We start from the raw sequence: 24,463 nt of genomic DNA, 5'->3' as shown, positions 1-24,463 counted from the left end.
GGGATTGGAGCCGGATCCGGATTCAGATCGAGACATCTACAAGAGTAAATAAAAATCACATTAATTCCAGATTCAATGTCCTATTAGCACACTTAGTTCAAAGATACCATATTTCTCTGGCTGATCCGGGAACTTCGCTCTCATTTATTGATTTCGGAGTGCTCTTTCCTCGAGAAAACACTGCCACTATTTTGGTAAATTTACTCGCTACAACTCCACTATCTGAAAGAAGTACTGAAGTACATAAGTATATATATATATATACTTATGTACTTCAGTACTTCTTTCAGATAGTGAATATATATATATATATATATATGTATAAGAAAGAAAGATTGAAAGATTGGATTGTTCCCATGAAATGCAGCTTATCGGACTTCTGTGCAGTGGAGGGATTGGAAGTGTAATTCACCTCGATCAGTTTTCTCCCTTGATGTTTCAATCTGAATCCGACTCCAATTCTAAATTTATATTCGATTCCGGTTTCGGTTCCAAATACGTATTCGGCTCCAATTCCGAATGCACACCTCCGCCGTGGTATGGGTCGTCTTCATCGGATGAAGGATCATCCACGTTATCCTGCATATTATCGGTTATTTGAACCAGGTCATACAGTCTATCCTCCACCCTCGGCATGTGGCAGATAAAATTTTTCCACATTTCGGGTGTTACCTTTTCTACCCCTTGTATTAGTAGCCGATTTACATCGGTAAGGTGGAGAGTCTTCTTATTGGCGTTTACGTGCCCCATTACTACCACCCACGCGAGCTCAATTGGGTTCAAGTCGCAATGGTAAGGCAGTAGCCGGAGAATAGTTCTCCCCGTTGTCTTTGCGAATTCATCGATCACATATTTATCGTAATTCGTCTTAAGGGGGCCGTCTCCGCGGGCCTTTGAATGTGTGAGTACGCTCACACAAGCTAGGAAAAGCGTGCACGTATACGCGTGTAGTAAGCAAATCGTAAATTACAACTTTCGTCCTGGAATCGGCCCGAAGGAAGTTTTTGCGGGTACAGTTGCCTTCAGTAGACATCTGTGCAGGGTGGTCTGGTGCGTTTGAACGCTAATAAGCACCCCATTTTGAAATAATAATGAATTTATGACTCGAAAACTGTCCGAATGAAGCTTCAAGGCTTCTCCGTTGGTGGCGCTAATGGTGCACTGCAGCCATGTAGCACCAGCGTGACGTGTAGGCAGGGCCGACGCGAGGTTAGCTGGCGCCCTTGTGCAAAAAAATTTTTGTTGTCCCCAATTTTTTGCACTTGTTTTCTATTTAATATGTTTAAAAGATTTACATTTATATTTAGTTTATGTGAGGTGTTAGATTCCTTTATTATTAAGCGTACGATCTAGTTTTTTTAGCGTCCCATTCGGCTGGCGCCCTTGTGCGGCGCATGGTTCCGCCGGGCCTGCGTATACGCGATGTAGTAAGCAAACCGTAAATTACAACTTTCGTCCTGGAATCGGCACGGTGGACGTTTTTGCGGGTTTAGTTGCCTTCAGTAGACTTTCGTGCAGGGTGGTCTGGTCCGTTTGAACGCTAATAAGCACCGTACGTTGAAATAATAATGAATTTACGAATCGTGTACTCAGGACAGCCCGAAAAATGACAGAATGAAGCTTCAAGGTTTCTCCGTCACCGGCGTTGATGGTATATTCGTGCCTTGTACCATCAAAACCGGTGGAAGTCCAATCTAGCCGATAAATGTAGGAAAGACATAGTTGCCGAGACGTATCGAGAGTCGAATCGCGCTGTTGCCGCATTTCCCCTATCAATATTTTTCCATCGAGGAGGCTTGAATGAATCACGGCGAAGCAGTTGGAGAACAGAGATGGGCAAAGATAATATCTGGATAAAGTCAAATAAAAGATACTACAGTATTGTCTCATGGAACGAGAGCGAGCAAGAGGCACTGAAAGCGAGCGAGGGTGGTGCGAGATAGACGACGAGATGTTGTTTGTCTCGCTCCGTCTTTCGGACGCCTGACACTCGTTCCATCTCGCTCCCCCTATCAGCTAAAAAGAAGCGAGAAACGAACACTGAGAATTAGGGCTCTGCTCGCGATACGAGCTCAACGCCGCGCCGGTCCCGACCAGCGAGGATTTGGGCTGTTCGGCGGCGCACAGTGGGGCATTTGGGGTCGAAACACGGCACTAAGTCCTTTTACAAAAATATCGCTAAACTGCAAATTTTCTTTTACAGGTAGTTGATTGCAGGTATTATGATTGTTTTTCATATTCATTAATTTTTAACGCGACTACACGGTTTCGAAGAAGAGAACCACGAAACTCTTCAGAATTTGTATTGTTGTTTATAGTATTATTGTTTGCTTAATTCAACTAATTTTTGGTGGAATTAAGTGTTGAGGTATGTATTTGAAGTGTACCAAATTTGATTTTGATATCCCTGATATTTTTGGAATTATATCTTACTGAATGTCCCAATTTTCATTGTTTATTTTTAACGGGAGTTCAAACGAGGTAGTTAGAGGGACGAGAAGGGGTCTATGACGCTTTTTTGTTACAAAAATGCCTTTCCTGCCATTGAAATTCAAAGTAACTGAAGTCTTTTTACATGTGAAAGATGCGGAACTTTTTCCTATGTACAGTGTGCACGATATTGTCGGCAATTTGTAAAAAAGTACTATGACCCATTAAATAAACAAATTTCATTAATTTTTCTGTACCAATAGGATCACAAGCATACGTCCTAACTGAATGAAATGGAAAAATTAACGATAAATATATGATTTGGGTGAGAAAATGTTTTGTGCTGTGTTTCGACCCGAAATGCCCCACTCTGCGGCAACTTGTAATCTCGGTTGGAGAGGCGTACAATGTTGATAAAATGTAAAATGTCACGTTTTCAATATTCAGTAACATACTGCTGAGATTTTCCACATTAAAATGAATTCAAATGCGGTATAAATCGGATTATTTCTAGAACTGTACTAGATAATTAAATATAAATGCGAAACATTTCTAATCTAATAATGCTAAAAATAATCCGATTTATACCGTGTTTAAATTCATTTTCATCTGGAAAATCTCAGCAGTATGTTACTGAAACGTTCATGTCGATACAATAGAAAATGAGAACATTTTACATTCCATTGAAACAAAGAAAATGAACAAGCATTGATGAATTAGAAATATTATATTTTTAAATATTTAATATTTATATAGAAAATTTAATAATTATTAATAATTATGGGGTTGCCGCCGCCGCCCCCACGGCGGCCCCCACGGCGGCCCCCTCGGTGGCCCCCTCGGCGGCCTCCTCGGCGGCCTCCACGGCCGTATTGTAACTTTTTCAGCTCCTTCTTCAACTGAAACAGTACCATAAAAATTACATCTTCTAGTTCTACGCCTACATATGAGCCGTTATTTCTTAAACTAGTATAAGTCCATTTATTCATACATTGGGATATTTAAGGGTATGCTTTTGAATCAACAAAATATTCGCATCCGTAAATCAAATCGGGTAATGTTTTTAAAACTATAAACTTGTGTAATTTTATTATGGAATAATAATCAATAAAAATGTTAAAGAAAACAAACGATTTTTTAGCTACAGATCGACTTATACCACTTTCAATAATAATACAGTATTGTCTCCGTAAGTGTTCGGTTTGGTGCACACGATCCGGGTTTGTTGCTATGTATCTCCACCACTTCTGTGTCACTCTTGCCCGGCGAAGGCGAGAGCGAGATGGAACGAGAGCGAGCGAGAGCCACTGAAAGCGAGCGAGACGACGGGATGATGTTTTATCTCGCTCCGTCTTTCGGACGCCTGACACTCCGTCTTTTGCGTTCGCGGCCGTCGCGCAGGCAAAGCGTTCCATCTCGCTCCCCCCTTCGGCCAGGAAGAAGCGAGAAACGAACACTCGGAATTAGAGATCTGTTCACGACAGGAGCTCAACGCCGGCCCGACCAGCGAACACTTACGGAGATAATACTGTACACACACATAATTTCAACATAACTTACTTTTGCTACAGCCTTTTCTAATTTGTCCTCCCTACTCTCATTCTTCTCCTCCTTCTTCTCCTTCTCCCCCCCTCCACTTCCCCCCGACGGGGTCGGGACCGTATCTTTCATCTGGAAATGAAATGTTGAATGTATTATTTTTGGCAAATAGTAAGATGGTACAGCGTGATTCTCTCGCTAGAGTCCTCAAAGACAATAGTCTAAGAGCTGGCTATATAGGGGTCAACGTGACTCGATGCAGTCACAGTTCTTATTGTTGGATTAGTGTTGCCGAATGCGAAATCCCCATCTGCCGAGTCAGTCCGGAGAACTAACGCGGGGGTGGGCGGTCAAACAGGTAAAATTTGCAGCATAATAACGTCATTCTTGCTGTTCTGAAATTTCATATACTTATTGTTTACGCATTTAATGAACGATATGCAAAATGGCAGACCACCAAGTGCGCCCTAAAGGCGGTTGCCGTTCCAATATGCGGCCGACGGCGGTCCCACTAGGGCAAAGGAGAAACAAATGTATATTTCTCCCTTGCACTAGCGCGCAAGCCACGTATCGCGCTTTTCATCGACGCCTGTGTTAGCAATATTGAAGCACCACCGTGTAAAAGGGGCTGCAAGGTTGAGCTTACGCAGATGCGGCCAGCGTGACGCCTACAGCGACGATGGGCCCGACCAGTGCGACGCCATAAACATCATAAATTGGCATCGGGGTCCTTAGGAGTTTTCCCAAAAGGACAAGAGGGGACTTTCCACGGGACGGAAAGTCAGTCGATTACAGACCGGGACTCGAGAAAAACCTTCTCGACTCTACCGACTTTTAACAACGGAAGAAATAAAACTATAACGAATAATTTAGAAAGCGAGTTAATACCCTCAACTTTAGGATCTTCTTACATCTGCCAACGTCTTATCCCCCACTTGGTGGTCTGCCATTTTGCATATCGTTCATTAAATGCGTAAACAATAAGTATATGAAATTTCAGAACAGCAAGAATCACGTTATTATGCTGCAAAATTTTACCTGTTTGACCGCCCACCCCCGCGTTAGTTCTCCGGACTGACTCGGCAGCTGGGGATTTCGCATTCGGCAACACTAATCCAACAATAAGAACTGTGACTGCATCGAGTCACGTTGACCCCTATATAGCCAGCTCTCGATCTACAATGCCACCAATAAACCGTGCCTCGCTGAGTTACGTGGAAGTGACGAATTCCACGTTCTGCATTTCTCAACAGATCTTTGCGAAAATGGCGTCAATCGATGTCGTGCCGATGAAAATGGTACCACGCTAACTTCGTTAAAAATAGTCCGAATTACACGACATGATTTTAATCGGGAGAATGCCAGGAATGCATTGGTATCACTGCAATATCGATGCAATGAAGAATAAAGAATTTTTTAATACACCGTAATGAATCTCGTCGCGAGCTTTGACGTCCACGAAACTCAGCGAGGCGCGGCTTATTGGCGGCATCGCGTTTGAATACTCTAGCCAGAGAGTCACTCTGTATAATAGTATACAATATAATACTTACATTTTGTGAATTATCCATTGTCTTCGGTGCTATTGCTCTGCAGTTCGTGAGCCAACTGTTGCTTGCCACGCAACAAGTCCTTGGGCAGACTTATTTGTGGAGGAGGAAACACCTACAGGAGCCTTGGTTACGTGTGCGTGACTGATGCGTGCGCAGTTTACGCAACACAACCACCGCTCCTGTAGGTGTTCCCCTCCATCAGTGGCACCTCGACCACCCGATCCCTGGTTATTTAGCAGCCCGGCGACTATCTTCACAATTTCTTAGAATTCTTTATTCCAGAGTGAGAGAATCCGCGGATATACTACGGTATGACCCAACCAACGGAATGAACTGAAATTTTGAGGGGTTGGGCGGGAGGTGGAGAGACCCTCTAATATAAAATTTCAGCTGCGGATATTTCTTAGTTTCTGAGATATTAATAAAAAAATTTCGGCATAATACATTGAAATCTACCTATGTACACAGACGTTACTAACACAACCATCTTCTTCGTTTCACAGTCGACGATACAATGTACGATATTGACCTCATCGCGCGATGCTTGTAACTGCATCAGTTTTTATTCCCAATACAGTACAGTAATACCAGAGTATTTCCAAAGTCACATCGGTTCGCTGTCGTGCTTTCCGCGCCCCACGCACTGGTCTAGCTCCAACCGGTGGCCGATCGAGACGAAACTTGCCGAGTATTACGAGGGGTATTACAAAATTTCAAAAGTGGAAAATGGCGGGGGAGGGGCAGAAGGGCTCACGGGTAGGGAGGCCTCCACCAACGTAAATAAATTTCCAAAATAAATTAACAATTTTTTATTAATATTTCGGAAACGAAATATTAAAGAATACCCGAAGCTACAATTTTAGATTTAGGGTTCACACCCCCTCCCCACCCCACCCCACACCCAAACCTCATCTCGATCGGCCACTGGTGCCATTCGGAAGTATATCCTTTATTCGTTGCATTTATTCGAATAAAACTTTCGAATTAAAAAAAAAAGGTAATTATGCAGAACTGGTGTTTCCTCATCGATTTCAATTATTTTTGGATATGTTGCCGGGGATATGATTCTGAACAACTTTTTCCTATACATGTTACCGCCGCTCGACCTTCGTTGCCGAGATATTTGCCAGAAACTATCGGTATAATCCGACCATTGTTATATAGTCTGTTGAAAACCTTAGTGTTAACTTAGTTTAGTAAGCGCTAGTAACTGTAAGCCCTTTGTTCATATAGTTCTTCTGTAACTATGGGATTTTCTGTCCCGGATAATAAAATAATATAATAATAATACCGATAGTTTCTGGCAAATATCTCGGCAACGAAGGTCGAGCGGTGGTAACATGTATAGGAAAAAGTTGTTCAGAATCATGTCCCCGGCAACATATCCAAAAATAATTGAAATCGATGAGGAAACACCAGTTCTGCATAATTACCTTTTTTTTTTTATTCGAAAGTTTTATTCGAAAGTTTTATCTCTCACTTTCGAACAAAGAATTCTAAGAAATTGTGGAGATAGTCGCCGGGCTCCTCAATAACCAGGGATCGGCGGGGCTCGAGGTACCACTGATGGAGGGGAACATCTACAGGAACGGTGGTTGTGTTGCGTAAACTGCGCATGCATCAGTCACGCGCACGTAACCAACTCCTTCGGATTCACGTTTCACGTTCACGGTTCGCGTTTACGTTTTTTGTAACGGGCAGTAGGATTTTGAGTTGTGTTGCGTTGTGTTTGTGTTTGTGTTGTGTTTGTTGGTTTAGTGTGGAATGAGTGACACTCTAAATGCGAATATGCAGGATGTGGAAGAAGATATGGACAATAATTCTCCGTTTCGTCCACGAAAATTACGTCCGTCCGCAAGGAGATTTTCGAAACGGAAAGTACATCGCCAAAAGAGAAGATCTTCAGCCCTTCAGAAGAAACAAGAAAACGAAAAAACGGCAGACGACACTGCCGTAGGACATTCAGAAGAAGTGGCCGAGGAACGTATGGTAGAGGAACCATCAACATCCGATGGACAAAATCATACGTACCAAGAGATAATGCACTCGCCATCCGACGAAGACACTGATACGGCCAGTTTGGGAGAAACTGAAGAGGCGCTTCAAGAATTTGATGTTGAAAGTAACGAAGAAGAAAACTTCGTTATAGAAAAAGTTGCGAAGAACGAGTCGCAAGAGCAATCGCGTCTCCTAAATAGCAACGATGTAATGAATTTTCAAAATGTGCTTGCTCAATTGCAGAAAATAGGTAAACATGCAAAACATAGAGAAGACTGCGGCATTGAACACCTACGAATAACTGGTGTGAAACGGTGTGGCTTCAAGAGCATCTTCAGCGTAATGTGCACTTTATGCCATTACAAAGCTGAAATCCACAATCAATCGAACGAAGCCGAAGAAGTGGATAGCAATCAGGGCGCCGTTAATTCAACAATTTTATGTGGAGGCAGTTATGCTCAGTTGGAACACACTTTTGCAGGAGTGAACATACGTTGCATGTCGAAGAAAGAATTCGTGAAGAATCAAGATGAATTCGTCAAGTCCGCAATTGCCGCTGCAGAAGAAGATATGTTAGCAGCGGCTGAAGAAGAAAAACGTTTGGCGATTGAGAGAGGCGACGTTCTTCCCGGGTCAGGGACCCCTCACATCCCCGTTGTGGCCGACGGAAGCTGGATGAAGAGATCCTACCGCAGTGGATGTTACGATTCTGCGTCTGGAGTCGGCGTGATAGTTGGCTATCACACGAAAAAAGTATTATTTTACGGCGTTCGGAACAAAGTTTGCAGAATTTGTCGGATTGCTGCGAAAAACGAGAAAGAACCCCGAAAGCACACATGTTTCAAAAACTGGAAAACATCTCGAGCATCGACTGCTATGGAAAGCGATGCTATAGTAGAAGGATTCAACACTAGCGTGGAAAAACGTGGGCTCGTTTATTCTACACTGATTGCTGATGGGGACAGTAGCGTGTATAAGAAGATTATTGATGCGGACCCATATAAGAGACAGATTCGTGTAAAAAAGATTGAATGCACGAATCATTTGTTGCGAAACTTTTGCACAAAAATGAAAGCGATTGTAAAAAAGACCACATCTGGACCATTGAGACAAACTGTGGAAAGTAGCATTCGCCGGATGCGCACGGACATCGTGAAAGCCGCAAAGTTTAGATACAATCAGAATGTATCAATCGACGAGAGAACGAAGAATTTGTATGGCGACATACAGAATGTTCCAAGCCACGTGTTTGGTGAACACGCAGAGTGTGCAAGACTAGAATATTTCTGCGATGGAAAGAATAAAGAGAATGAGAAAAACATCGTTCCAGACTTGATGAAAATTGGAGTGTACCAGGACGTGAAAGAAATACTTCGTCCACTATTAGCTCATGCGGAGAGCTTACTCTATAATACTACTAATAACGCTGTGGAAAGTTTGAACGGACTAATTGCCAAGTACACTGGCGGAAAAAGATTAAATTTCGCCGAAAGAGGATCTTATACAGGGAGATGTGCTGCTGCTGTCGTGGAGTACAACAGTAACCAAGTGCACTCGCGATTGGATGCGGTTATGAAGAAGAAAACGCCCGAGGTTGTGCACCAAATGGAAGAAAAGAAAAAGAAAGAAAAGGAAAAGAAAGCTGCAAAACAGAAGGAAACGAAGGCTGCGCGATATGTACGCAAGCATTTGCCCTCGCAGAAAGATTGTGATTATGGACAAAATGCACAGAAGCCAGACATGCCATCCGAAATGTACGAACTGGAGCGGGAAAAGCATATGCAAATGCTCAGTGACTGGCAAGAGAAAAGACATGCCATTGAAGATGAAACAATCGGACAAGCAAAGAACCGCAAATGGTTGCAGTACAGGTCCAAATTGTTGACAGCATCCAATTTTGGACAAGTGTGCCGTCGCCGACCTGACACGCTTTGCGCAAATACAGTAAAATCAATTCTTTATCCGAAGATAATTAGTGCACCCGCGGTGGAATACGGGAAAGAATGCGAGAATATTGCTCGCGAAGAATTGAAGAAGCAATATACAGATATTGCGGAATGTGGATTTTTCATCGACAGCTGCATCGCCTTCTTAGGAGCTTCACCGGATGGAATCATCGGTCAAGAGGGTATTTTGGAAATCAAATGCCCCAAATCAGCGGAGAACTTTACGCCTGAAGAAGCTATTGAACAAGTTCCCGCTGTCCGGCGCATGTTCACGCGTAACGCAGGTATTTCAATAAGTAAAACGCATCACTATTTTTATCAAATACAAGGCCAGTTACACATTACTGACAGAAAGTACTGTATATTTTGCCTTTGGACCCCGAAAGGGTTGAAATCTATAAAAGTAGAGAGAGATGATGCGTTTTGGAAAAGAGAAATGGAGCCAAAACTTGTTCAATTTTATTTAGAATGCATGCTACCCGAATTAATAGATAGTCGGCACAATAGGTGCATGACTATTCGGGAGCCACAATTTATTCTAGCAGAGAGAGCGAAAGAAAAACCGAAAAGCTTGAAAAAGCGAAAAAGGTCTCTCTCCAGAAATAATTAAACTATTATAACGGCCCGGCGTCGCACCGCGTTGTAAAGCGCGGCACCACTGACCCCGTCAGTGGTGACAAGTGCCAGCGATGGCACTTTTACTCGCGGATCATCTGATCACGCGAGTCGATCGACGCCGCCGTTACTTCCCCAAAGAAGTGACGAAGAAAATAATAAATATGATCGATCCGGCGTCGCACCGCTGACTATCGTCAGTGGTGACAAGTGCCAGCGATGGCACTTTTACTCGCGGATCATCTGATCACGCGAGTCGATCGACGCCGCCGTCACTTCCCCAAAGAAGTGACGAAGAAAATAATAAATATGATCGATCCGGCGTCGCACCGCTGACTATCGTCAGTGGTGACAAGTGCCAGCGATGGCACTTTTACTCGCGGATCATCTGATCACGCGAGTCGATCGACGCCGCCGTCACTTCCCCAAAGAAGTGACGAAGAAAATAATAAATATGATCGATCCGGCGTCGCACCGCTGACTATCGTCAGTGGTGACAAGTGCCAGCGATGGCACTTTTACTCGCGGATCATATGATCACGCGAGTCGATCGACGCCGCCGTCACTTCCCCGAAGAAGTGAAGAAGAAAATAATAAATTTAATTCACCCTTTAATTTTTTCAGACACATTTCTAAATTCACAGCGGAGCTGTTACTTTTTGACCCGTCGGGTAACCGGCTACCCGGAATAAGTTCAAGCCATTGAATGTGGTATTGTTCGATCATTTTTACCTAATATCAAACAATACCATAGACAATAAAGCATTCAATTCCTTGAAGTTGTTTCGGGTAGCCGAGTACCCGACGGGTAAAAAAGTAACAGCTCTAGTTCACAGGAGCAGACAGACGGAATCGGGCTCGATCAAATGCGCCAGGTTGATTCACACGGGCCTCGCAGGTATACATGATGTTCGACGAATTATTGAAACAAATTTTTACTTTTATATAAAACTTACAGAAATGTCTGCGATCATTTGTTACAGGCGGATTCTTTACCAAATTACTGCAAACATGGTTTATGGGACAGTAATGTCAGGACAAATGGAATGATAAGTACCATATTTCAGGTAAAGTTTAACAGCTTATACATCTGCAGTAAAATTTTGTACGTTTACAAAACTACAATTAAGTATTTCCTAATGAACTTCATAATGTGTTACAGATCCACACTGCCTATGTCATCTTTCGGTACGAGCGACCTAAGAAAATTGTAGGAAGACCGTCAAAGAAGAAGAGGAAATACACCATTTTTATCTGTCCATTTCAAAGGGGCGAAAGCTTGAATGTCGAATTTCAATTCTCCAATGAAGTTGGATTGATTTATTGTAATGACTATAACTTGATTAGAAACAAAAAAAATATAAAAAAATGTTGTGTTAAACGATTTTGTCAAAAAGGCACTAACAACTAAAAAATACTTCTACTGTTGTGCTACAATTTCGATGGTGTTTTTCAACTTTAAATAAAAACGTGGTTCAGGATATTTCATAACAGAATATGAATCAATTTAGTATAGCCTCAAGTGTCGAAATGAATTTGTTGCGAGATATATTGCTCCACGATTTTATGTGAAAATACACCATCGAAATTATAGTATAAGAAAATAAATATTTTTTAGTTTTTAATGCATTTTTCATAAAATCGTTTATTATAAATTGTTTAATATACTTTTTCTAGTTTTTAGTGTTTGTGGATTTACATTACTCTTATTGCTGTATGTAATTTAACAGTTTGCTTGAAGAATGGTTGATTTATTGTTATGGGTTATTATTTCTTGGTGACTAGGTAATTTTTTCACCCACTCGGAGTTTTTTCATAATTTTGTATTGTCAACCAAACTACGCACCTCTGCAAAGTTTCGAGGGAATTGGATGGTTGGAAGTGGTTTAAAATTGAGTTTCCACATTTGAATCAAACAAACAAACAAACAGAGGATCGTAGCTAAATAAAATCGTTTAATGGGACATTCCCAAATATCAGTATTGTTAGTACTGAACTCTGGTTTATATTGATAAATTTTTACAACCGTGGAATAACAATTCCGAAGAAAACCATGTACAAAACTATTATTGAAACAGACAATTCTTGTTGATATAAAAGATAATTTGATGTATAGTTAGATGAAAAAAAGCGGCATATGTTTTTAGAAGAATTACAGCATTCATAAATTTCATTACGATCGGCATGTTACACTTCGGTGATGTACCTTATTCAAATTGTATGCTTTGAATTTGCACATTGATTATACAAAGTATTGCATCGTTCTATGTATAAATAAATACTAAATTAGTATTGTTTCATTGACATGTTTCCTAACTTCACTACTCAACCTCTCTATCTTTCAATAGTGCTCTGATGCTAGACGCAGGAATTGGCGGGCTCCAGCTACAGCTGATGCACGAGGAAACACCTACAGCGGTGGTTATGTGTGCGTGACTGACGCACCGCAGTTCCCCACACGTAACCACCGCTCCTGTCGATGTTCCCCCCTCCATCAGCGGTACATGGAGCCCGGCGATCGCTGCCTAGACGCAGCTCTCGTGCCGTATTCCTCCAAGCTTCTCAATAGAAGGAGCTGTGGCAACAGCGCGGCAGAGACGGAGACAACAGAACATGCGGCAACTATGCTGTCAAAAATTCGTCTACGTAGAGTACCGGTAGATGTCACCATTGTACAACTTCTTTTTACCGACCGCAGTAGTTTTATTAGGGTCCGTCTGTTTACAAGGGCGCTTCGATCGATTCGGACCATAACAAAAAGGAGACGGCCCCCTTAACTCTGCGTACCTCGTCCAATATTTGGCATTCCTATTCCCTTGCTGGTAAGCCACTCTCTTATCTGCGTTTTGTTCCAGCTCTTTATGGGACAGCGCTCCTGTTTCGCAGAGTGGTATGCCGTGTTATCCATTACAATAACGGCGTTGAGTTTTAAATGTGGTACAGTGCGCTGAAATCACTCGACAAAGTGTGCCCATTCACCTCGTCGTGTTAATCACCGCTCTTGGTACTCGATTCAAAACACAGCAAGCCATTTTCGACAAAACCGTCCTTCGATCCATTACGGAGTACGATGAGGCGGTTTCCTTTCCAAGTCGGAGTAGGTGGGCCAGTCGTGAGGCCCCTTTCTGTGGTGTTCGATGCCGAAGCTATGGTGTTGTTCACCCACACTCGCTTTCGCGTGTCGCCTGCATTTATCTATGTCTCTTCCAAATAATAAATGGGCCTACCCGCCGCTCTGAATTCTCGAATTTTAGCGATGAACGTTCAGCGCCACCGAATTATATCTTCCCGCTTGATCAGGGCACTATTGCGTTGTCTCTATACATACTTGAGGTTCATTTTCTTCAAGAGGCGATGTAATGTGCTCTACGATATAATCGGTAAACTTTCCTCTCTTTGGATCGTCACCAACACTCTCGGAAGTGTCGGTTGTTCTCTTCGTTCCCAAAAGGCATGCACATGCTTATATCAGTTACATCAGGCCTTAACCGCTTCTTCGAAGGTGAAGTCACGGTTCCCGTCCTTTTAAATTCCTTTATGCTGTCTACGGTGGTACGATAGCCAGCGCCGTATGTCTTTCCAACTGCTTTCATCATTTCCTTGTACCATGTTTCCGTAAACAGTGCGTTCTTCTCCTTATAAATATTTATTATTATCTTCCTCTGTCCAGAGTGGACTATGTGTGAGAGAAATGTTTCCCATTAAAATGGAGTATACATTTTTCACTCATCTTTCCTTTCTTATTTTTCCTCACTGGGGAAAGTGCGATGATTAAAGGAACGATTCTATCTTGTCTGTACGCACTACCAAATGTATTACAAATATATATAAATTGTATCTTAGTAGTTAAGTTTTATATAATCAAATTTATTTTTGTATTTCATACTTTGTTGTTATATTTTATAATATTAATACCATAAACTTTTCAGTATAATACGACTAATAAACAAATTCGTAATATGGTAAGAATTTAGTAGAATACACGTTTTATTTGGTTACCCAGTATATGAGAGAGAATCGGAACGGTGCAAGGAGAGAGGGAATCCTGGGTGGTAAATTGGGGGAACAGCGACCTCGCGACAGTCGAAGAGCTTATTCTAAATGCGCGAAACGGGTTCCTTCTTATATGACAGTGACTACTATTCTAGTAGTTGTGTGTGCAAGCTCATACCTGTAGGGTAGGCTTGAATGACTGGGATTCTTGGGGACTCCAGTGTTCGCTGCCACTGGGGCTCTCAATAGGGCCACTTATGTCAGCCTATGGGTACGAGCCTGAACCGCACACTTCTACTGCCGTTTGCACAAAAGAAGGCGCCCGGACGCTAAGCGGGGCAAGGGGGCTACTTTGCTCACATTGGCTCCCACCGCCTGTGTCCCTTTCACTTACTTTGTATTGGTCGACGTTGTCGCGAGCAAAGTAGCCCCCTTGCCCCCTTAGTGTCCGGACGTCTTCTTTTCTGCAAACGACACTACTTCCACTATTACATTTTACCCTATCCATTGTACGCCACGGTATTATTGGCTTCGAGCTCTCTTCCGCGCGGCTCTGGAAAATATGTACAATGGATGCTCGTGCTCCCAAATGCTCCAAGTGGCTCTGATTGCTCTAAAGAGTTTGTGTATGAACGAGTACAGTATTTCGTCGTTAGCGGCTCGCAGGTCGGAACCAGCGTTAAGCCCGTATCATGAACAAAGCCCTAATTCCGCTTCTTCCTGGCCGAAGGGGGGGAGCGAGATGGAACACTGAGTGTGCGGCGAGCGTGCGCGATGGTCGCAAGCGCTTACCGTGAGCACGAAAACCGCTTCACAAAATTTTGACGCAGGCCCGGCTCACAGTAAGCGCTTGCGACCATCGCGTTCGCCTGTCGCGCATGCGAAGGATAGAGTGTCAGGTGTCCGAAAGACGGTGCGAGATAAAACATCAACGCGTCGTCTGTCTCGTACCGTTCTCGCTCGCTTTCAGTGCCTCTCGCTCGCTCACGTTCCATCTCGCTCTCGCCTTCGCCGGACAAGAGTGGGACAGAAGTGGTGGGAATAGCGAAAAGTCCGTATCGTGTACACCAAACCGAGCTCGTAACGATGAAATACTGTAATAGTATATAAACAAAACCGCGGAATGGATTACTATTATGAAATTATATTATGTTTCAAATTACCGGGCGCGAGAATCTTGAGTACATCACTGACTTTTTTGCAAAGCTCAATTTTTTCCACAAGAAGATCTTCATCGATTGCTTGTAATCCTCCACTCTGTACACCAATTAGTTGAGATAAAGCAATAGTTACATCAATAATATAAAAATGATTTGCATGGAGAACATTTTTGTAACGACTCAAAAACTCTTTACATGCAGTAATATCGTTTTTCTTTATATTTGAGAGATCTATGCCAATTTTCTCAAGAATTTCTTCAACCTTATCATAGCATAGTTTTAATCCACATGTTGTACATACGTACTCCTTTTGTTCTGGATCAAGATACGTTTTTGGCAACATGAACCCAGAGCAATTTCTGAAAAAAAGATTAATCCTCATACAATTTTTTCATTAAACGTCAAAAATTATTATCACATATTAATGTCACATATTAGTAATAAAATTTATTTCTAATATTATACAGGATGTCTCACAACTAGTAGCGCAAGTAACAATTCGCTATCGAAAAAAATGATTGGATATTTTTCGGGTATGGGGGTATTTCACAATTGTATCTCGCATTGCAAGATCTTGCTTCCTATCTGTTCTCTCAGGTTTGAATGTATATGTGTTGCTAATATTATTGCTCATTTTGCATCAGCGTTTCTACTTGAGTTTTATCGATAAGTCATACATATACAGGATCCGGCTGAATAATATGTAAAAGCGGTCACCACATGGATCCTTATGTAGGAGAGAAAAGGAGCCTCGGGTGATGGGACTTGAACCCTCAATTATCGGATCCACTGCGCGCTTAACGCCGAACTCCTACTGTTTGAGATTGCGAAAGTTGGTGGGAAAGCGGGAACGTGATTCGCGGATGAGATTATGGGTGGCGTGAAAGAACAGCAGTGATTGCGGTGAGATGTAACCCAGACCTCCGTCACTTTATTTAAAACACAATTGAGAGTACACTGAGCGATGATGCTGAGGTAGCCTTCTAAATTCTACCCCTCACTGATGGTGGAAAGAGACCGATCACCGCGTGAGACGAGCCTCGGGGCGTTTAGTTTCACTAGTTGAACGGAACTGTACAGCAGCCTTACACGTATATTATTGATTACAATGATTGACTGCTGAAAGTGAGATAATACGAAATGTATCTGCGTGGATCTGCGACCACGCGGCGTCCCTTACGATTATATTAATTGAGGGCGCGTGAGCTGACACTTGATTGAACTTTGTGAGTATTTAACACACGGATTGCACTTGAGAGTGAGCGATGAGAGTCGATTACATGAGATACACGCGATTACATGAGTTTGATTCGCGACAGAGCTGACTGATCACAACACATGCTAGCCGTGCGCTGAGAAAACAAGAGTGACTAGAATGTGAAATTGCCGTGCTTCCGTTAGAGCGTCGTCTCGAACGATCTAGAATGCGGTCTGATTGGTACATTGAGGGAGGCTAATTGGAGGATCGATCGTAGATCCGCATCGCTAATTGGTGGATCTATCGTCTATCCGCATCGCTGTCCTGAGTCCGCGAGGTGCTGCGGCGAAAGTGAGTGTGGCGGTAAATGGAATTAATGCATTCCCAAACACCTACACTTATGAAAAAATAAGAAAAAAATATGGAATAAAATTTTGTCATTCTCGACTAAATTTTCAAGAAAATCAAGTGTGAAAATGCATATTTTTTAAGAGGTTACTCTGGGACGCTCAAAACAGCACCAAATTACACGAATTTTTGTTGAAAATTATTGCTATACTTCTTGTCTTTAGTGCAGGTATTAATGAATATATGGTATAAATATTGTACAGAAATATTAAAAAATTGCCGAGTTATGTGTTGTTCTCCGAATCAAGTTATGACGCTCACGTTCATCTGAAATTAGAAAGACCATATTAAAGACCAATTAGAAAGACCTTATTGTTCATTGATGAAATATCTACGATGTAGCATACCGATTTTGAAAAAAAATCTTTGTACAAATAAGAGCAAGATGAAAATTATTAATAATTTTTCTCGTAACAAGGCAAAGGAAAGCCTTTATTAGAAACAAATGGGTTATCACATAAAAAAAATCGTATGCTACATTTTAGATATTTTATCAATGAACAATAAAATCATGGTTTTTTTAATTTCAGACGAACCTGGGAGTAATAATTTGATATACAGTACACGCGGTAGAGCTTCGCCGGGCAACACATAACTCGGCCAGTTTATAATATTTCTCTACAATATTTATCCCAGACACCACACAGACATTTAAAAGACATCTTAAAGACGTCTGAAACCAGACGTTCTAGACATCTTTAAGACGTCTGCAAACATCGTTTTCACGTATTATACAGGTCATCTTAAATATGTCTGTAAAATGTTACACGGGCCTTTCGGCCCATCCCGTGCTTGCTGTCCGCGTGTCACTTTCCTCCACATAGGCGAGTAAGCGGAATCGCCTCGCGCGTGGCAGTCAGGTTGTGCCGAACCGCAAAGCGATCGTAAGGACAACGTGACCATCGACAGCTGGAAGCGCGACTTCCAAATAAGGAGCGATCGACAATCCCCCAATCGATTACGATTGAGCAAGGCGCGGCCCGCAACCGCGGCTCTCCGAGGAGTTAGTCAGATTTGGAGTGCGATTTAGGAAGTAATCTCCGTTCCGACGCACCGAGAAACGGCACGCACCGGGAATGCACTTACGCGCCGATGCGGACCACCGCCACCGCGAAGTCGAGCGACAGAGCGAGCGAGCGAAACGACAGATGCCAGGTTCACCGATTTCCCTCCGTTACCTGCGAGCCACACGAACGAATACGACCTACTATAGGTTCAACGACACTCGCGCGTCAGTAGAGGCGGAGCGGCGTCTCTAAGGGTATGTAGTTTGTTATTTGCTTTTTACAAGAATATTAAAATTATTTTTATCCCTCTAATTCCCGTTGTACGACTTTATTCAAACCCCCCTTTACCCATTCCTGCTCCGTGGTAAGTATAGTCAAGGCGTGCTTTAGCAATTTAATAGAGCAAGATCCCGGCAGATCATTACAACCGCTCGGGGTGATCTGTAGAAGATCCCTTCAGGACGTAACAAACTGGTGTCAGAAGTGGGATTTGATTCTTTTAATCCTTCCCCTTTAAAAGTGGAAACCGCGCCGTTGCTAACAGTCGCAACCTGCCGCAATCTGCTCGTAACTTGACTAGGCTTCCTACTACACAACGTATTTTGCTAAGCAATGCATAGCAATGACGGGAGGTTGATTGAGATCCCCCACAACTCAACCGTCCTCCACTTGAGGAAGCCCAACTACCGCCCCTTCACACCTCCCTCCTCCATCCCCGCCACCTGGGGGTAGTGGATCCTCCTTCGCCTTCCGAACGATCTATCCCAAAACGTCTAGAATCGAAGTATGGTGTTCCCGCGAAGATGAGGAGAGGGTATATCGGGCTCTCGAGCACATTCCCCGTTTTAACCCTGATCACGCAACGTTGGAGGACTTCGCTGCCCCGATACATATACACCGTGTACCGCCAGGTCAGGAGGATAGATTTCTGATCGGGCTTATACACAAATTAGCCGAATCCATAATATACTATATCGAAGACAGAGTGTCGAAGCTTAACAGATCTGCTCGCCCTCCTAAAGACCCGAACGCCCCATGCCGCGGTTATGAGGAGCTACGATTGGAACTAGAACGTATACTCATGTTTCCCTGGGAACGTATAGGCCAGAGAAGTGATCAGTGAAAATAACGAAAGGATCATGAAAGACGTGGAGCGACTGGTTCGCTCCTCGTTCATCTTGGGATTACCCCAGAGGATTTCGACCAAGGTAGCTTTACTAAATCCTGAATCGTTGATTGATTTAGCGCTGCACACGCAAAGGCGACAACTAGAATCTTCCGGTTTGCCGTACGACGGTATTTACGCGGACGCCCGGAGTGCCCGTCCCACGTCCCCGCATGATCCTCAACGAAGATGGACGGAATGGAGGCAACCGATGGAGGAGGGCTCCTACGAAGAGCCCCAATCCTCGTACTCCGCGTATATATACCTTCGCTACTGAGATTCATATTATCTCGAACCGTATTATCGCGAACCGATATCGCCGGGCGGGCCCACGACTCTGATGACGAGGAAAGGTGAGCGTTGGAGAGACGACGGTCGCAGACCGTTGGGTCCCTAGCGGGGGCCTGCCCGGGAGAGAAATGACCGTGAATTTCGGACATCCTCGATAGTTAAGGTGGAGCCAAATATTTCTCGATTTTCGAGTTAGCGAACGGTTTCCATCAAATTCCTATGCCCCCCCCCCCCCGAGGATCGTGCAAAAACCACGTTTACTGACACCAACGGACATTTTGAGTAGTATAACAATGAGGATACTAATTCAAATTTGAGTTTCAAGGTCATGATAAGGATTTCCCCCGACCTCGAAATTCAAATTTGAGTTTGAAAATTTTCAAAATTTGTTTTTTGCCGGCGGACGGCAGCAGGCGGCGGCGGCGGATGATGTCATAGAGACGGCGGAGTGGTGGGCGGTATAGCGTGAGAACTGATATCGAATCAATCGACAGGGAATCGATATCGAACCGATACCGAAGTGCGTGGAGGGGGAAACCCACGGGTGAAGCTGGTAAGGAGGGAAGTATCAATTTTAAGATATTAATATATATCGAAAAACAGAAACTCGGGGCGACGGGGCTCGAACCCAAGACCTCCGCGTTACTGGTCAGTCGCCTAACCAACTCCCCCAAACGCCGGTTCTCTGGCATTAGTCTTTCCCGAATGGTACATATACCGAAATCAACGGAGCGTCACATATGTGACACACACACACAAACACACCATAAGCCGTTGCCAAACGTCAGCGTCTAATAATTTATTTTTATGAGAAATTGTATCGGGTGGTGTCGGATGATGTCGGGAAAGATCGGCGTTTTACATACCACGTATTCGGGGGACGGGATATGGGGAAAGGGAGAGCATTACTTAGTGGTACAATCACAGTTATCTTAAAGCTAAATTCGGTGAGGGAAAGAGAAGGCAGTACATAGTGGTACAAGTACATTTATTCTAAAGCTAAATTTTTTTCAAAGTGTTTTTCAATCTGCACGTCGCAGCGTATCGCGCGAAAACGTGTAATTTGAATCCACCCTCAACGATAAAGCAGCTGCGCGAGATGATGTCAGTTTTGCGATGCGAATGTAATATGATACTTTTGGAAACGTCGTACGTGAGAATCAGAGTAAGAATTATGCGGCATCAGCAGAAACTGTGTAGGGTGATGTCCGCAAGGATTGGAGTTTGGCATGCAAATATTTATCAAACATCTATCGATCGTCTATCGAAACACTTTGAATGTTTATTGAACGTCTATCGTACCACTTTGAACATCTATCGAACGTCTATCGTACCACTGTGAACATCTATCGAACGTCTATCGGACCGATTTGAACCTGTATCGAACATCTGCCGTAGCACTCTGAACGTGTATCGAACGTCTATCGAACCACTTTGAACATCTATCGAACCACTTTGAACGTGTATTAAACGTCTATCGTACCACTTTGAACATCTATCGAAATCTATCGTACCACTCCGCACATCTGTCGAACGTCTATCATACCACTTTGAACGGGTATTGAACCACTTCTTCATCATTATTGCAACCATCGTCTTAATTTAGCGTACATCACATGCAGGAGGTTGGGTGGGAGGGTGACGGAACACATTTTTATATGCATTAAAAGAATTGATTATATTTATTTACGCATTTCTCTCTGGTGTTTTAGAAAGAATTATGCTGTCAGCGTAAACTGTCTCGAATGATATCGGAAAGGATCGGCTTTTTACGTGCAATCTAAAGAGGAAGGACACACGCAGAAAGAGATAAACAGAGATAGCAAATCGTGGTGTAGGTATAAAATATGCTCGCTAAACTGTACAAAGTCTCAAATCGCTCCAACGTGTTGCGTGGAAAAAACATTACAGCCATGGAAGAATTCACGCAATTAGAATGTCAATTGTTGGATCAATCTGCGCGATTGATTTCACAGGAAGAATGCCTCGCGTGGGAAGAACGGTGTAACGAGAGTATCGAATCGTTGGAAGAACACAGCCGAGTGAAACGTCCTCGATTATCGATCGGTTGTTCAGCAATCGCTGGTTGCTCGAATCGCACAGCTTGAAGGACTAAAATATTCGTTGCGCGGACGTTTCGTGTATGAAGGTGCCGGGCATTCAAGCACAGGACTTTTGTGGCGCGAAATAGGCACTGCTTTCGATAGCCGCGTATTAACCGGTACCGTGCTAAATTCGAATTATATCGAGCCGCGCAACTTCCTCCAGGATGCGGAGACCATTGTGTTGGAATATATACGAGGCGCCTTGAGGAAACATCAGAACTTCAAAGTGAATACTGTGTTCAACGGCGAATTTGTGGCGGGGGACAAGCATGCTTGTAAAAGCATCAATACCCGAAACTGCGAACTCTTCGGTACATCCGATCTACGGGAGTGGTACCAACGATGTGTCATCGAACCTACCCTGGCATCGTTGGAAGAGTTCCAGGAACGCGACAGCGGATGGGCATTGACGAGGATTCTCAACCTAACCGTCAACGTGAGTAAGTACAATCCACTGCACGCGGGGTGCCACTGCAAGTTGCCGCGGGAAATATTGATGAAGAAAGCGACAATTACCGTGCGATCCGAGGAAAACGCCTGTTTCGCATAGACAGTGGTCGCAGCTCTCCATCCCGCCGAAAGAAACCCTCATCGGCCAAGTTCATATCCACATTATACATTGGTGCTAAATCTCCAGGGCATTGTGTTTCCAATGTCCACGAAGCAAATTGTAAAGTTTGAAGGGTTGAACAACATCTCCATCAACGTCTATAGCTTCGAGGAGAAGAAGAAGACGGAAAAAGGGTTGACAATCTTTCCACTGCATCTCACCAGCCACAAGAGAGATCGGCACGCAAACCTGCTCTACATGCCAGAACAGGGGGACAGCAATGTGGGACACTTTGTGCTGATCAAGAACTTGTCCCGACTGGTGAGCATGCAGTTAAGCAGGCACAGAGAAAATAAATTCATCTGTGATCGGTGCGTATATAAAATTATGAAATATTGAAATGTCCCCATGAAAAAGATGAAATAAAAATTTGATTTTATAGGTGCTTGCACTACTTTGGATCCGCTGAGAAGTTGGAGGCCCACACAGTGGATTGCCGAGAGAAGAACGACTGCGCCATTCTGCTGCCCAGCCAGGACAACAATTTGCTCAGTTTCGATGGCCACGGCAGGAAGGAACGACTCGCTTTCGTAGTGTACGCAAATCTAGAGTGCATCCTAGAGAAAACGGAGGATGTCCAGAAGGATGCGGGGGAGCACAAATTGTGCACGTACCAGAAACATAAGGTGCATAGTATTGGCTATTATATGCATTGCTCGTACGATGCATCATTATCAGCATATCGATATCATCGCGATGTGGATTGCGTTTCTTGGTTCGTGAAAGAGCTGAAAAATTTTGCGGATTTTGCTAAACCCATCCTGGCCAGCAATGTTCCCATGGAAAAGTTGTCGAAAGACCAGTGGAGGGCATTTCACAGCGCGAAGCATTGCCACATTTGTGAAAAGCCATTCGAGGCCGATGATAAACGAGTGCGTGATCATTGCCATCTATCCGGACGGTTTAGAGGCCCCGCACATTCGAAGTGCAATTTAAATTATAAAAATTCCTTTTACATCCCAATAGTTTTCCATAATTTATCCGGCTATGATTCGCATTTTATTATCGAGGAAATAGCTACCGGTTTCGAAGGCAGCGTTGATGTATTGCCCATAACTAAAGAAAAATATATTTCTTTCACGAAAAATGTCGAAGATACGGCTGAAAAATCAGACTCGCGGAATTGTATTAAATTGTGATTCATCGATTCGTACAAATTTTTAAATACCAGTCTCGACAAATTAGCATATTTTCTTAGCGCACATAAATTAAAAATTTTACGATCCCAATTCGAAACATTATCCATCGAAGATTTCAATTTATTGATGCGAAAGGGTGTATTTCCGTATGAATATCTTGATTGCGCGAACAAGCTGCAGGATCCATGCTTACCACCGCGCGAGTCATTCTACAGTTCGTTAACGGGTGAAACTGTATCCGAAAGCGATTACGCACACGCCGAGACTGTCTGGCAGCGTTTCGGCATTAGAACCTTGGGCGAATACAGCGACTTGTATTTGAAAACAGATGTCTTGTTATTGGCAGATATTTTTGAAAATTTTCGCAAAAGTTGTATCAAGAGTTACGAATTAGATTCCGCGCATTATTATACTTCACCTGGCTTTACATGGGATGCCATGCTGAAACATTTCAAAATTACGTTCGAATTATTCACAGACGTTGATATGGTCATGTTTATCGAACGCGGTATACGTGGCAGTTTAAGCCAATGTTCCGGAAGATACGCACAAGCCAATAACAAGTACATGCCATCTTACGACGCATCGGAACGGTCATCGTACTTGATGTACTTTGACGTAAACAATTTGTATGGATGGGCAATGTGCCAGCCCTTACCATACGCCAAATTTCAATGGGTTGAAGATGTCGCAAATTTTGACGTGTCTTCGATCGCTATCGATTCGCCCACCGGGTACATTCTCGAGATAGATCTGGAATATCCGCAACGTCTACACGATGCTCATGCTGACTTGCCGTTCTACCCGACGCGTGCCAAACCACCTGGCAAATGACAGGAGAAGCTATTCGCGATATTATACGATAAGCAGCGTTACGTTATCCATTACCGCAACCTGCAGCAGTGCACGCATCACGGTCTTCGTATTACAAAGATACACCGCGTGCTTCAATTCGCTCAATCTCCCTGGCTCCGCGATTACATCGAACTCAATACACGGTTTAGAACAAGCGCGACAAACGACTTTGAAAAAAAATTATACAAATTGATGAACAACCCAGTATTAGGTAAATCTATGGAAAATGTGCGAAATCACGTAGATGTAAAACTTTTGACACACTGGGATGGGCGATATGGTGCGGAGGCAATGATCGCGAAACCAAATTTCCACAGCAGAAGTGTTTTTTCTGAAAATTTAATCGCCGTTGAAATGCGAAAACTCGAGGTGAAATTCAACAAACCGATATACGTGGGTATGTGCATTCTGGACATATAAAACATTTGTTTGTACGAATTTCACCACGAGT

The 24,463-nt window shown here is 43.3% G+C and overlaps 1 protein-coding gene across 2 annotated transcripts in view; it reads right to left on the bottom strand.

Moving 5' to 3' along the window:
• The window catches only part of LOC143367004 (SET domain-containing protein SmydA-8), a 217,464-nt gene that overhangs the window by 53,452 nt on the left and 139,549 nt on the right, over positions 1 to 24,463 (bottom strand). For both annotated transcript variants that reach the window (XM_076808589.1, XM_076808591.1), the window contains exon 7: positions 15,238 to 15,593. In XM_076808589.1, the coding sequence (XP_076664704.1) occupies positions 15,238 to 15,593 (356 nt within the window). The remainder of the gene's footprint in view (positions 1 to 15,237; positions 15,594 to 24,463) is intronic.

This window comes from Andrena cerasifolii, chromosome 3 (assembly GCF_050908995.1).
Source record: "Andrena cerasifolii isolate SP2316 chromosome 3, iyAndCera1_principal, whole genome shotgun sequence".
Lineage (NCBI taxonomy): Eukaryota > Metazoa > Arthropoda > Insecta > Hymenoptera > Andrenidae > Andrena > Andrena cerasifolii.
The sequence above is the reverse complement of the archived record's forward strand: the minus strand, read 5'-3'. Positions and strand labels throughout refer to the sequence as shown.